At 55.4% G+C, this 14,117-nt stretch overlaps 1 protein-coding gene across 5 annotated transcripts in view; it reads right to left on the minus strand.

Annotated features, from left to right (window-relative positions):
- Positions 1–40: 40 nt before the first annotated feature.
- gnl3l (G protein nucleolar 3 like) overlaps positions 41–14,117 on the minus strand; it is a 15,093-nt gene continuing 1,016 nt past the window's right edge. For 3 of the 5 annotated variants that reach the window (XM_068024225.1, XM_068024223.1, XM_068024224.1), the window contains 13 exons: positions 13,378–13,476; positions 12,286–12,402; positions 11,621–11,704; positions 10,583–10,718; positions 9,113–9,216; positions 6,836–6,980; positions 6,308–6,395; positions 4,374–4,551; positions 3,159–3,301; positions 2,574–2,710; positions 2,185–2,345; positions 1,268–1,439; positions 41–427 (listed from right to left, as the gene is read on the minus strand). In XM_068024225.1, the coding sequence (XP_067880326.1) occupies positions 363–427; positions 1,268–1,439; positions 2,185–2,345; positions 2,574–2,710; positions 3,159–3,301; positions 4,374–4,551; positions 6,308–6,395; positions 6,836–6,980; positions 9,113–9,216; positions 10,583–10,718; positions 11,621–11,704; positions 12,286–12,402; positions 13,378–13,476 (1,629 nt within the window). In that variant the 3' untranslated portion in view covers positions 41–362. Of the gene's footprint in view, positions 428–1,267; positions 1,440–2,184; positions 2,346–2,573; positions 2,711–3,158; positions 3,302–4,373; positions 4,552–6,307; positions 6,396–6,835; positions 6,981–9,112; positions 9,217–10,582; positions 10,719–11,620; positions 11,705–12,285; positions 12,403–13,377; positions 13,477–13,652; positions 13,755–14,117 lie in introns of all 5 variants that reach the window. The other 2 variants (XM_068024227.1, XM_068024226.1) reach the window with 1 other exon arrangement.

Consider the following 14,117-nt stretch of genomic DNA (forward strand, 5'->3'; position numbering starts at 1 on the left):
CTTCTACACAAAGCATGAGAGAAGATCAAAGCGTTACTAGTTATGTAACATAATTTAACATTTATTATAACAGTCCAGAAACAGGTGCTTGGGGGGTCATTTGAGCAGCTCAGAGATGCCCGACCTCTGATCCCTGACCCCCCCCACAAAGGACAGAGGTCAGCCGGCGGGCGGTGCAACTTGCCAATCTGGGAAAATTCTGATTCCGGCACAGGGGAAACTCTCCTCCTGAGTGTCGTGGGCGAGCGTGAATTGTGGCTACCTGTTGCAGAACATTCCAGGCCTCTCCCAGTCGGTGCAAAGCTAAACCCAACCTTGCTCTTGGGTATCGGGGGGGCGGACTCGCCGTCCCTCAGCTGCGTTCAGTCGCTCAGGGAGAGGTCCAGGGCTGCGGTGAGTGTGCTGGATAGCTTCGTCGCGAGCTTGTCTGAAAGGGAAAGCCACACGTGGGTCGAGGCGTTTGCGTACAAACAGAGGCTGATCGCTTGTCTCTAAGCACAGGATGGGGAGTTCTTCCCCGGTGTCTGATTATATAACCCTCAACCAACAATGCTTTTCAAAAAAAAAAACAGCGATCTGGATCGTTTTATCACATCACAAATGCTTCCTCTTAACCTGAAGTGTAATCGCAGCTGCTGCTGTGTGGGCCACTGCAGCAGGCAACTGCAGCACAGCAAGATCCCAACACAATGATGAGTCGTTAATCTGTTTATTTGTTAAAGTGATGCAGGTTGAGGGATCAATATTGGGCCCCCGCCCCCCCTGGCTTTTCCTCCAATAGTGGCCGTGGGATCTTTGACATACAACTGAGAAGGCAGTGCGGCACTCCCTCGGTACTGACCCCAGGGGGAGTGTCGGGCCTGGATTATGGGCTCCACCCCATGACCTCTGACTCCGAGGTGAGTCTAGTCTGGCCAACTGGTTAAAAAGTGAGCATGTAACGGGTGTATTGATACCCGCTGCAAATCATGGTCTGGGCTGAGATGGTTTGATCTTGACTGGGGGCAACAGTGGGTACCCAAGCCTCCTCCACAGCACCTCTGTGGGCACAGACACCAGCTATGAAACCCACTGCAGTTGAACAACTTGTGCTATCCCCCTGCGGATCAAGCACGGAACCTGACAGAACCCCCCCGGGACAAGCAGCGGAGCAAGGTCAAAGGGCATCCCTGGCCCTCAAGCACACAGGGACACTTAACCCCAAGTTGTCTTGCCAAGGGCACCACCCCACCCCCCCCCCACCCCCCAACAATACCCAATTGCCCACCTGCCCGCTTCTGCAGTCTCCTCCTCCTCTTGTTAGCTGCACGCAGAGCCTGCCCCTGGCGCAGGGGATCGATGTCCCTGATCACCTGCAGGTCTGGAAGTCGAGAGACAGTCTCCACCTCCTGTCTCGTCTTGTCGCTCCTGCCTCTAAATGTCACCGTCATCGTCCCCGACTGCGGAGAGACAGGAACAGGCCATTCGGCTCGTCAGGACCACGCCTGTGTTTATGCTCCATGCAAACCATCCCTCCCACCTTACTTCATCTCCCCCATCACCTATTTCTCTCTCCCTCGTGTGTTTACCCAGCTTCCCCCTTAAATACATCGATACTATTCACCTCAACCACTCCCTGTGGGAGCGAGTTCCACATTCTCACCACTCTCTGGGGAAAGGAGTTTCTCCTGAATTCCCCATCGGATTTATTACTGACTGTCTTATATTGATGGCCCCCCTAGTTCTGGTCTCCCCCCGACAAGTGGAAACATCTTCTCTACGTCTACCCGATCGAAACCCCCTTCATCATTTTAAAGACCTCAATCAGGTCACCCCTCAGCCACCTCTTTTCTAGAGAGACGAGAGACGAGCCCCCAGACTGTTACAACTTCTCAATTCTGGGATCATCCTCGTATATCTATTTTTGTACTTTCTCCAGTGCCTCTAGATCCTTTCTATAAGAGGGAGATCGGAAATGTGCACGGTATTCCGAGTGTGATAATATTACCCCTTTACCGCTGCTGATAACACTGCTCATGCAGAATACAGAAAGAAGGAGCATGTTAACCCTTTCTTGCCCACCCAGTACACAGCACACAGGATCATGCTCCTGATCCTGTACGGCTCTCAGGTACCGTGGCTGCGTCAGCAGACGACTCTTGGTAAATGAGAGGGCTGCCTTTTGAAAGGCTCCACAGTCTTGACCTGTAATTGCTGAGCGTGGTCAGTATTCTCATCCTCAGCCCAGCTCTCCCGTGTAAGCACGTCCTCCTCCATTTCACAGCTGGGGGGCAGCTCGCCCTGCCCGCTGGTCAGTCCGGACGTCTCCACGCAGATCCCACTCTCTTCCGGGGCGGACACGATCTCTAAAACAGAAGGGCTGAGCGGTTAATGATTTTAATGATCGACTGTCCCCTTCCCCCTCACCCGAGAAACTCCTCCTGCTATAACCCGCAAGGAATAGCCAGCCACAGCCAATCCCACGGCCTCCTTGGCGATCCTGCTATTCCACCAGGGGAGGAAACATCACAGCCACAGGGTCCAGGAGTGTCACCTGGCATCAGGAGAAATGCGAGGCTTTTCTGTTTACTTACTGCTGAGGGACTCCTGGTTTCCTTTCTCCAGCTCCTCCATATCGAAAGCTTTGCCCAGTTCGGACACTATCTCAGCACTGATGTGTGTAGGAAGGGTGTGGCTCTCGGGCGGGTGTGTGAAGTAACAGATTTTGCCGCTGAGGAGAGAGAGCAGAGGGTTTTCCCGTCAGAGGCCCGGCTTAGCTCGCTCAACAGTCCCACTGCACCCCTCCCGAGGATCAGAAAGTCACAAGGACTTCTCTTCAAAACCTGAGCCCACCGTCACATCTCCGAGTCAGAAGATTGTGGGTTCGATCCCCCCCTCCAAAGCCTCAAGCCTCATAACCCAGGCCCGACATTCCCCTGGTGCCGGTACCGAGGGAGCGCCGTGCTGTGGGAGGGTCGGTACGGAGGGAGCGCCACGCCAGAGGGTCGGTACGGAGGGAGCGCCACGCCAGAGGGTCGGTACCAAGGGAGCGCCGCGCCAGAGGGTCGGTCCTCCCACTTTATCCACCTTAGCTCCATGTCCCTTGATCCTTGTCGGAGGGGGGGCAAGCGAGGGGCCGAGAGGGGGTGAGCGAGGGGCCGAGCGGGCACACGCGTTACCTTGTCCAGTCCGACAGCACGGTCTTGGCTGCTTGCTCGTGATCTGGCAGCCCTCCTTGTTTCAGTCTCCCGAGCCTGCGGGCCAGCAGGGCGAGGAACTGCAGGGTGTCCTGGAACTCAGGGATGTTGTAATGCTGCATGACCTGGAAGACAGCAAGAGGTCAGAGTGCAGGGGAAATTTACCCAATTTAAAACTGGTGCTGTGCCGAATTCGCACTCACTATTAATGAACTCGCAAACATCGATTGGTGAAGGTTATATCAATGTGTTATCCACACTCTAAATCACCAATAGTACAATGGATCACTAAGTACAGGCTCCGACTACTTGCACTGTATACTATCCATCAAGGCACGAGGCGATCAATCTCGGACCTGCGGCTGTTCTTACGTTCTCCGAGTCCCTGACTCAGAGGTACCTTCTCGAGTGTTGTCCCCAGGTTCGACCAGACGTTAAAGGTCGTTTCCAAGAGCCTCCCCTCTTACCTTAGTCAGAGGGGTCCGGTACAATAATTCCTTATTTGGTTCAGAGAGAGCCTGGTCAGCACTTCCCCTTTCTCACTACTAAGGTCTAAACGCAAGACTAATTGTGTCTCGTATCCAAGGCGACTTCCTTGTCTGACACGGGCAAGGACACTGTCTCTCGCCAGGTTTCCCTGTCATTGCCTGCAACTCCTTGGACATCTGCGTCTTGTACCCCTTTCCTAACCGACCCGCCTGTGTTTCAACACGCTATGTAATTATTTATAACGAGCCCCTTCGCCTCAACTAAGTTCTTGTGTGTTTTTGCTGGTCGATAGTTTCTATTGGATCTACACGGTTTTAGAAAGGCAAGAAGACAGAAACTGTGGAGGAGTTGACCGATTTAGACGACTAAGAAGCCAGTGAACAGCTACAGAAAACGAAGGTTAGCCTTGATCTCAGGACAACTGGATAGAAGGGCTGGAAGTGATATCTCTGCTGTACAGAGCCCTGCTTCGTCCCCATCAGGAGTAACTGTGTTCAGTTCTGGTCCCCGCACCTCAGGGAGGATATATCAGCCTCAGAGGGGGTTCAGCACAGATTCACCGATACTGACCCTCCGACAGTGCGGTGAGGCCTGCACCTGGATCATGGGGGCTGGCGTTTCCGAAGCCGGAGGTGGGTGGGTGAGTGAGACGGGCCCTGGTTGAGGTTGACGCTGAAGTTCGCCACTCTCGGTCTGGCTGTCGCTTACCTGTTGCTTATTACATCGTCTCAAGATGGCAGCCACAGGCTCCACTGGATCGGCCAGCTGCTCGATCTTCACACAGTTCCGCAGGATGATGGCTGCGTCCGAGCTGGACGTCGCCATGACGATGCCAGGGCAGTCCAGCAGTTTGATGTGTTTGTCGAGGTGAATCTCCTGCAGGCACCTGCGGGCGAAGCGGTGATCACTCACTGCTCGAGGATTGCTGTGTCAGTCCCTCTACACTGTCCCCATCAAACACTCCCAGGACAGGGACAGTACGGGGGTTAGATACAGAGTAAAGCTCCCTCTACACTGTCCCCATCAAACACTCCCAGGACAGGGACAGTACGGGGGTTAGATACAGAGTAAAGCTCCCTCTACACTGTCCCCCATCAAATACTCCCCAGAACAGGTACAGCACAGGGGTTAGATACAGAGTAAAGCTCCCTCTACACTGTCCCCCATCAAATACTCCCCAGAACAGGTACAGCACAGGGGTTAGATACAGAGTAAAGCTCCCTCTACACTGTCCCCATCAAACACTCCCCAGGACAGGTACAGTACGGGGGTTAGATACAGAGTAAAGCTCCCTCTACACTGTCCCCCATCAAATACTCCCCAGAACAGGTACAGCACAGGGGTTAGATACAGAGTAAAGCTCCCTCTACACTGTCCCCCATCAAACACTCCCCAGGACAGGTACAGTACAGGGGTTAGATACAGAGTAAAGCTCCCTCTACACTGTCCCCCATCAAACACTCCCCAGGACAGGTACAGTACAGGGGTTAGATACAGAGTAAAGCTCCCTCTACACTGTCCCCATCAAACACTCCCCAGGACAGGTACAGTACGGGGGTTACATACAGAGTAAAGCTCCCTCTACACTGTCCCCCATCAAACACTCCCCAGGACAGGTACAGTACAGGGGTTAGATACAGAGTAAAGCTCCCTCTACACTGTCCCCATCAAACACTCCCAGGACTCTGGGTGGCACAGTGGCGCAGTGGTTAGCACTGCAGCCTCACAGCTCCAGCGACCCGGGTTCAATTCTGGGTACTGCCTCTGCGGAGTCTGCAGATTCTCCCTGTGTCTGCGTGGGTTTTCGCCGGGTGCTCCGGTTTCCTCCCACAGCCAAAGACCTGCAGGTTGATAGGTAAATTGGCCGTTGTAAATTGCCCCTAGTGTAGGTAGGTGGTAGGAGAATGGTGGAGATGTGGTAGGGAATATGGGATTAATGTAGGATTAGTATAAATGGGTGGTTGATGGTCGGCACAGACTGGGTGGGCCGAAGGGCCTGTTTCAGTGCTGTATCTCTCTAAGACTCTATAAACGTGGTTGACTTTTAACTTCCCTCTGATGTGGGCACTTTTTTTTGAACCATTCCTTCCTGGGATGTGGGTTTCGCTGACCAGGGCAGCATTTATTGCCCATCCCTAATTGTCCCTTGAGAAGGTGGTGGTGAGCTGCCTTCTTGAACAGCTGCAGTCCATATGGGGTAGGTACACCCACAGTGCTGTTAGGGAGGGAGTTCCAGGATTTTGACCCAGCGACAGTGAAGGAATGGCGATATAGTTCCAAGTCAGGATGGTGTGTGACTTGGAGGGGAACTTGCAGGTGCTGGTGTTCCCATGTATCTGCTGCCCTTGTCCTTCTAGGTGGTAGAGGTCGCGGGTTTGGGCGGCGCTGTCTAAGGAGCCTTGGTGAGTTGCTACAGTGCATCTTGCAGATGGTACACACTGCTGCCGCTGTGTGTCGGTGGGAAGAGGTCTGCGAAGTGCTGTTGAGGTTTGAATCGGACAGCGTGGAAGGGAGGGGCTGCAGGAATCTTTCCTGACAGATTGAGTGCGAGGTGTTGGGTGAGGTTATGTTATCTGGGGAAGGGGGTCCCTGTTTCAGCATCGCAGGATGTTTGCAGACCCGTGCAGCTCCGCCCCACTTACTTGGTGACTCCTGGGGTTGCACCGACGTTGCAGGCGCGGGCTCTCTTCAGGCTGTTGATTAAGCTGCTCTTCCCGACGTTTGGAAATCCTGGGAACGCCGTGAGAGACAAACACACACACACACAAAAGCAAAAGAGAGGAAACAGTTGACTGGGTTAGACAGCGTTGACCGGGGGAGAGGGGAGATCGGAGGCCAGAAGGAAGTAAACCCACGCTCGCTCGACTTACCCCCACCCGACTGCCCGAGGGAGACGCCCTCCTCCAAAATCGCACCACAGCCCAGGGGGTCAAAGGTTTGACGCCAACCCAACCCAACGGAGGGCAGTATTCGCCATCATCGGAACGCGACAGGCATTGCCACCGGTGTGCCAGTTTAACTGGGAAAGGGAGGTGGGGCGGGAAGAAGGGGCTCGGAGCGCGTCACGGGCGACAGGCTCGAGGGCGGGAAGGGAGGACTCCCCGGGCGCAACGCGACCAACCCGCCTCGCCCACCCCCCCGCGACCGGCGGCTCCCATCTCCGTCCTCACCGACCACTCCCACCGTGATGGCGGTCTTGAGGTCACGACTGCGGCAGTAATTTCCCAGTAGTCTCATCAGGTTCTCCGCTCCCACGCAGGCGCTGCTCTGCAGCAGATCGGCGCCTGCTTGTTCCACCGGCACTCGGCTACGATGCTGTCAGGCCAGACGGAAGATCACATTAGAAAGCAGACGGGCTCCTGAGCTTTATAAACAAAGGTGTGGAGTCCAAAAGCAAGGAGGTTATGATAAACCTCTGTTCAAACACCCGTCATCAGTACGATAGGCCGAATGGCCTCCGACTGCCCTGCATCATTCTCTGATTATTTACAGCTCGCTAGGGGCACTCACGTTTTGACAGCACTTTACACTACCTCGGAACAAGCCCGAAGGCCAATAGCCTTTTACTGACGAAGGGGATGTGAGGGTGACAGATCAGGCGGAGTTAATATACAGATCAGCCACCATGTGACCGAAGGGAGGAACAGGCTCAAGGGGCTGAATGGCCTCCTCCTCTTCCATTGTTCCAAATCAAGAACTCCCATCTTCGCCCGCACCGTTCACCATCGCAGAACGCCCAGTGGAGGAGGGTCATCGAAGTGAGCTCACTGTTGTAGTGTTGGAAACACGACAGCCGATTTGTGCACAGCAAGATCCCACACACAAAGTGATAAATGACCCAGATCGCTGTTTATTTATTTTTTTAGTGACGTTTGTTGCGGGAGACGTCCTGAAAGACAGCACCTCTGACAGTGCGGCGCTCCCTCGGTACTGACCCTCCGATAGTGCGGCGCTCCCTCGGCACTGACCCTCCGACAGCGCGGCGCTCCCTCCGTACTGACCCTCCGACAGCGTGGCGCTCCCTCGGTACTGACCCTCCGACAGCGCGGCGCTCCCTCGGCACTGACCCTCCGACAGCGCGGAGCTCCCTCGGCACTGACCCTCCGACAGCGCGGCGCTCCCTCGGCACTGACCCTCCGACAGCGCGGCGCTCCCTCGGCACTGACCCTCCGACAGCGCGGCGCTCCCTCGGCACTGACCCTCCGACAGCGCGGAGCTCCCTCGGCACTGACCCTCCGACAGCGCGGCGCTCCCTCGGCACTGACCCTCCGACACCGCGGCGCTCCCTCGGCACTGACCCTCCGACAGCGCGGCGCTCCCTCGGCACTGACCCTCCGACAGCGCGGAGCTCCCTCGGCACTGACCCTCCGACAGCGCGGCGCTCCCTCGGCACTGACCCTCCGACAGCGCGGCGCTCCCTCGGCACTGACCCTCCGACAGCGCGGAGCTCCCTCGGCACTGACCCTCCGACAGCGCGGCGCTCCCTCGGCACTGACCCTCCGACAGCGCGGCGCTCCCTCGGCACTGACCCTCCGACAGCGCGGCGCTCCCTCGGCACTGACCCTCCGACAGCGCGGCGCTCCCTCGGCACTGACCCTCCGACAGCGCGGCGCTCCCTCGGCACTGACCCTCCGACAGCGCGGCGCTCCCTCGGCACTGACCCTCCGACAGCGCGGCGCTCCCTCGGCACTGACCCTCCGACTGCGCGGCGCTCCCTCGGTACTGACCCTCCGACAGCGCGGATCTCCCTCGGTACTGACCCTCCGACAGTGCGGCGCTCCCTCGGTACTGACCCTCCGACAGTGCGGCGCTCCCTCGGTACTGACCCTCCGACAGTGCGGCGCTCCCTCGGTACTGACCCTCCGACAGTGCGGCGCTCCCTCGGTACTGACCCTCCGACAGTGCGGCGCTCCCTCGGTACTGACCCTCCGACAGTGCGGCACTCCCTCGGTACTGACCCTCCGACAGTGCGGCGCTCCCTCGGTACTGATCCCGGGGGAGTTTCGGGCATGGACAACAGGGCTCGGGTCGCTGGAGTGGAGGATCAGAGCCCACGACAGTCTGACTCGGAGGTGAGAGTGAGACTGACTGAGCCACAGTTGACGCCCTGCATGCGTGGGCCAGGCTTGACAGACTCGTCGCAGCACTCGCTGTTGTTTGCCTGCGCGGTTAAAGTTTTCTAATTGGCGCCACATCGCGACGTGAACGAATGCCTCAGCACGAAGAAGCAGCGTCTCCAAGGGGACTTTGCAAAGGGCACAGAATATCCTCAAGGGGAAACAAGAGGAATCCCCGGCACACTTTCAGCCACCCCGGAGCCAGGACAACGGGGTCAGAGTGCAAAGGGTAAATGTCAGGGAGCCGGAGGACACTCTGGGGGGGCCGCGTGCCGCCGTCCACCAGAGTGGATGGTCAGAGGGCATTCGACTGCGGGGGGAGTCACTCACCAGGTTTTTATTCTGCAGCTGGGTGGAGGCTTTGAAGGCCACAGTGGGCAGCTCGTTTCTCAGGTACTTCAGCCACTTCTCGATGATGTCCTTAGCCACGAGGTCTGCAAGAGAACAAGCACTCCTTTACAACAACAATCATATCCTTATGTAGCGCCGTTAATGTAGTTAAACCACCCACCCCCAGCCCCAAGGCACTTCAAAGGAACGTAAATCAGATCAAATCTAACCGAGCCGTGTCAGAAGATATTAGGGACAAGGCGATCAAAGCTCAAAGAGGTCGGTTTTAAGCAGCGTCTTAAAGGAGAGAGAGAGGCGGAGAGGATTAGGGAGGGAATTCCAGAGCTTAGGGCCCCAGGCAGCTGAAGGCACGGCTGCCAATGGTGGAGTGATGGGAATCGGGAGATGGTCAAGAGGCTGGAATTGGAGGAGAGCAAAGATCTCGGAGGGTTGTGGGAGGTTACAGAGATAGGGAGGGTTGTAGGGGCTGTAGGAGGTTACAGAGATAGGGAGTGTTGTAGGAGGTTACAGAGATAGGGAGGGTTGTAGGGGCTGTAGGAGGTTACAGAGATAGGGAGTGTTGTAGGAGGTTACAGAGATAGGGATGGGGTGAGGGACGTGGAGGGAATTATTTATTTATTTAGACATACAGCACTGAAACAGGCCCTTCGGTCCACCGAGTCTGTGCCGACCATCAACCACCCATTTATACTAATCCTACGCTAATTCCATATTCCTATCACATCCCCACCTGTCCCTATATTTCCCTACCACCTACCTATACTAGTGACAATTTATAATGGCCAATTTACCTACCAACCTGCAAGTCTTTGGCTGTGGGAGGAAACCGGAGCACCCGGAGAAAACCCTCGCAGTCACAGGGAGAACTTGCAAACTCCACACAGGCAGTACCCAGAATCGAACCCAGGTCGCTGGAGCTGTGAGGCTGCGGTGCTAACCACTGCGCCACTGTGCCGCCCATAATTTGAACACGAGGATGAGAATTTTCGAATGGAGGTGTTGCTGGAGAACAGCTTGAATTGCTGCTGTTTCCTGTTCCTGGCGAACGTCCCGGTCAGCTCCTATTCGCGCCTGAACAGACCAGAAAAAAAACGTCAAGGAGCCCGGTCACAGAGCAGGAGGTCGGGGATTGACTGGTGAGTATTAGCTGCCCTTCTTCTCTTTGTAGGTTAGGACACTGGGTTGAGGCGAATAGTATCGATGTATTTAAGGGGGAAGCAGGACAAACACACGAGGGAGAGGGGAATAGGAGGATATGGTTATTGGGGGGGGGGGGGGGGGGTGATGAAGTAGGGGGTGGGAGGAGGCTCGCACGGAGCAGATGGGCCGAATGGCCTGTTCCTGTGCTGGCCGTTGCAGGTATTGGTGAATTTACAGTCAGAAAACTGGGACTGAAAGGATTTGGAGCTCTAAGATTTTGAATGTACTGATAAAGCTGTGAGCTCTCACCAATCTTGTTAAGCACCAGGATAATCCGCTTGTTTGCTCCGGACTGTAGCACAGCCTGTTCCACCTGTGGGCACCGGCAGCCCATTGGGTCCCTGCTGTCCAACACCTCCAGGATGACGTCCGAGGCCTCTATTACCTGGGTGGGGTGGGGACAGCGAGTCAGCAAATAAACAACATTGATCTGACCTGACATCTCTGCAGCGCCTTTCACCATCTCGGGACCTCCTGAAGCCTCGCAGACAATGGAGGTGGATTTTTTTTTTGAATCGCGGTCACCGTCGTAACAATAGAGACGCGACAGCCAATCTGCTCACAGCAAGATCCCACAAATGGCGATGTGATAAATGACCGGGTCGTCTGTGTTAATGATGGTGGTTGAGGGATAAATATTGGTCCCAGGACACTGGGCAGAACTCCCACCCTGCACCCCCTCCCCCCCACTGTTCTGTCCAATGGTGGAGCCTTTACATCCACCTGAGGGGGCAGGCAGGGCCTGAGGTTTAACGTCTCATCCCTCGGTACTGACCCTCCGACAGCGCGGCGCTCCCTCAGCACTGACACCAGGCAGAACGTCAGCCTGGATCATGGTGCTCGACCCCATAGCCTTCTGAGTCAGAGGCGAGAGTGAGACCAACTGTCCCACCCAAAGGGGTGTTCGTGGATCTCCTGTGGCAACACTCCCAATTAAGTTGAGGGATGCCCTGTTTCACAATGCCAGCAGCACTGAACCTATTCCCACACAGTCCATGAGTCTGCTGCGGAGCGGGTGCCCTGTTTCCTTTGACCTGCCCCTTTCGGGCCACAAGAGCTAATTGCTGTGAATACTTGACGTCAGTCAGAGATCAATTGCTCCAGGTCAGTCAGAGATCAATTGCAACTAAATAAAGACGACTGGCTTACGTGGCATCTGAGATGTTACGGACACACCTTCAGCTAGATATAAACATGCCCCCTCCGTTTTTTTCAATTGTCGGGCGGGTGGGCGGGCAGAGAGTACACACAATTCTCAGACGATTTAAAGGTGCAAGCGCCACTGACCTTTTTAAATTCCCTGTAGTATGATTTCCGGGAGTTTTCACTTGCCAGTTTCAGGTTGCTCTGTAGGTCCTGTAGATTGCTCTCCTGGGGGGGGAGGAGAAAAAAGCGGTGGGTCATTCAACGGGCTGGGCTCATCTAAATCATCAGCAAATGACAGCAGGCCATACAGCCCATCTATGTCTTCGTTGGATGGTTATCCGCCACAGGTTTTGCAGGGCGTGTGGGGAGAAGAACAAGTGGAGTGGGACTGATTGGGTCAGTTGTTCAAAGAACTGGCTTGGTCAGACCGTGCCGAAGGGCCTCCCGCTTCTGCCGTTGATTCGCACCATGTGTCTCCCCGCGCCCTCCCCCCAACCCCGCTGTTCCCAGACTGCCTCACTCCCCACCGATCTAACCCGTTCTTAAACGTTGATCTGCCCTCTGCTCCCAATCACTGTTGCCACTGTGCGTCGGTGGTGGACGGGAATGGGCATTTAACACTGTATCAAGAACGCAGCTCACCACCATCGTCTCAAGGTGCGACTAGGGGACAGGCAGTCTACGCCAGGCTGACCTGCGCACCCGCATCGCTGGAAAGAGTTAAGTGAACTATTTTCAAGCTGGACAACTGCGGGTTTTTAAAAAGAGGGCAGAGAACAGAGCTCGGTGCCCTTTCCCCAGTTTACCATCTGCTCAAACTCTTGCTGCCTCTTCTGAGCGTCCTGCTGTAAGCCCTCCAGACTGCGGCGTTTCGACATCCCCTGCGCCCGGGCTGCCTTCTGCCTTTCCTTCAGCACCTGCATCTGCGGGCGAGAGAGACGGAGAGAGATTTCAGTCGTGCGAGACCTGTCATTTTCACACCGTAGCCCCCTGAGCCTAATGGCAGGGCGGGAGGTGGCGGGGTAGGAGGAACAGTCAGCAGTGCAACCAGAGGCTCTGCTCGACCAAAAGCTGGGCTCTCACAGAGCTTGACGGTTCACCGAATTCACCCAGGGTGTAGCTGACCCATAGAGACTGCAGCCCAGGGTCCCTCTGTACCCTACAGCCCCATCTTAGAAGCTGGCAGGACAAGTTGAGAAGCCCATTCATAAAACATACGGGATCCTGGGCTTTATAAACAGAGGCATCGAGTACAAAGGCAAGAAAGTTTCACTAATCCTTTATAAAACACTCGTTCGGCTTGAGCAGGAGGATGGTGTCCAGCTCCGGGCCCCAGACGTTAGGGCGGATGTCGAGGCCTCGGGGAGGGTGCAGAGGAGATTTACTGGAATGGTCCCAGGGATGAGGGACTTCAGTTAATGTGGAGAGACTGGGAGAAGCTGGGATTGTTCTCCTTAGAGCAGAGAAGGTTAAGGGGAGATTTAATCGGGGCGTTCAAAATCGGGAAGGGTTTTGATGGAGTAAATCAGGAGAAATCGTTTCCAGTGGCGGGAGGGTCGGTAACCAGAGGGACACAGATTGAAGATAATCGGGAAAAGAACCAGAGGGGGGAGAGGAGGAGAATGTTTTTTGACGTAGTGAGTTGTTGTGATCTGGAACGCGCTGCCTGAAAGGGCGGTGGAAGCAGATTCAATAGTAACTTTCAAAAGGAGAATCGGATAAATACTGGAAGGGGAAAAACTTGGAGGACTCAGCGGGGGGGGGGGTGGGGGAGAGCAGGGGGGAGTGTGGGATGAATTGGAGAGCTTTTTTAAAGGGGCAGTACAGGCATAATGAGCTGAATGGCTTCCTTCTGCACTGTGAGATTCTAGCAGCAACACGCAGGCAGACAGTCTCACCCTTTGCTTCCGCTTTTCAGCCTCTCGCGCGACTCGTTCCTTAAAAGAAGCCACGTTGGGGACCCCGGGGTCCTTCTTGAGCTGCTTCTGGTCTTGACCCTTGTGGGAAAGGGGTGGGGGAGGGGGAAAAAAGAGAGAGAGAGAGAGAGAGAGAAAGAACATTTTAACAGGCGGTGCTATCACAGCAACTCCCCAGCTTGGGCGACAATCTGCACGCCTCAAACACTGCAGCCTCCCGCACCGGCCAACTGCACTCTGCAGCACGCGTGACTCACGGGGTCCTGCTCCTCGCCCTGCAGTCCGTCCCGCTTGCTCCCGTGTCAGAGGGTTGTGGATTCAGGCCCCACAATCCTACCCGACACTCCGCCGGGGTCAATCTATCAATCAGTAGCATGAAAAAAAGAATGCTCTTATTGCTGCTGGTGGGATCTTGCTGTGCACAAAACTGCCACTGCATACATAACAGGAATTGCACGTCAAAGTGAAGGACATTTGAGACATCCTTAGGACATGAAAGGCACTGCATCTCAATACACCTTCCTCCCTCATTTAATCAAATCTTACACCACAGGAGGCGGCTGTTTGGCCCATTGTGTTGTGCTGGCTCTTTGAAAGACCTCCCTAATTGGTCCATCTCCCCTCTGCCCTTTCTGCATCAACCTGCAATTTTTCCTTTTCAAGATTTTCACCCATAGATTTACATCGAGTCTACAGCACAGGATCAGGCCATTCGGCCCATC

The sequence above is a fragment of the Heterodontus francisci genome, chromosome 49, assembly GCF_036365525.1.
Source record: "Heterodontus francisci isolate sHetFra1 chromosome 49, sHetFra1.hap1, whole genome shotgun sequence".
Lineage (NCBI taxonomy): Eukaryota > Metazoa > Chordata > Chondrichthyes > Heterodontiformes > Heterodontidae > Heterodontus > Heterodontus francisci.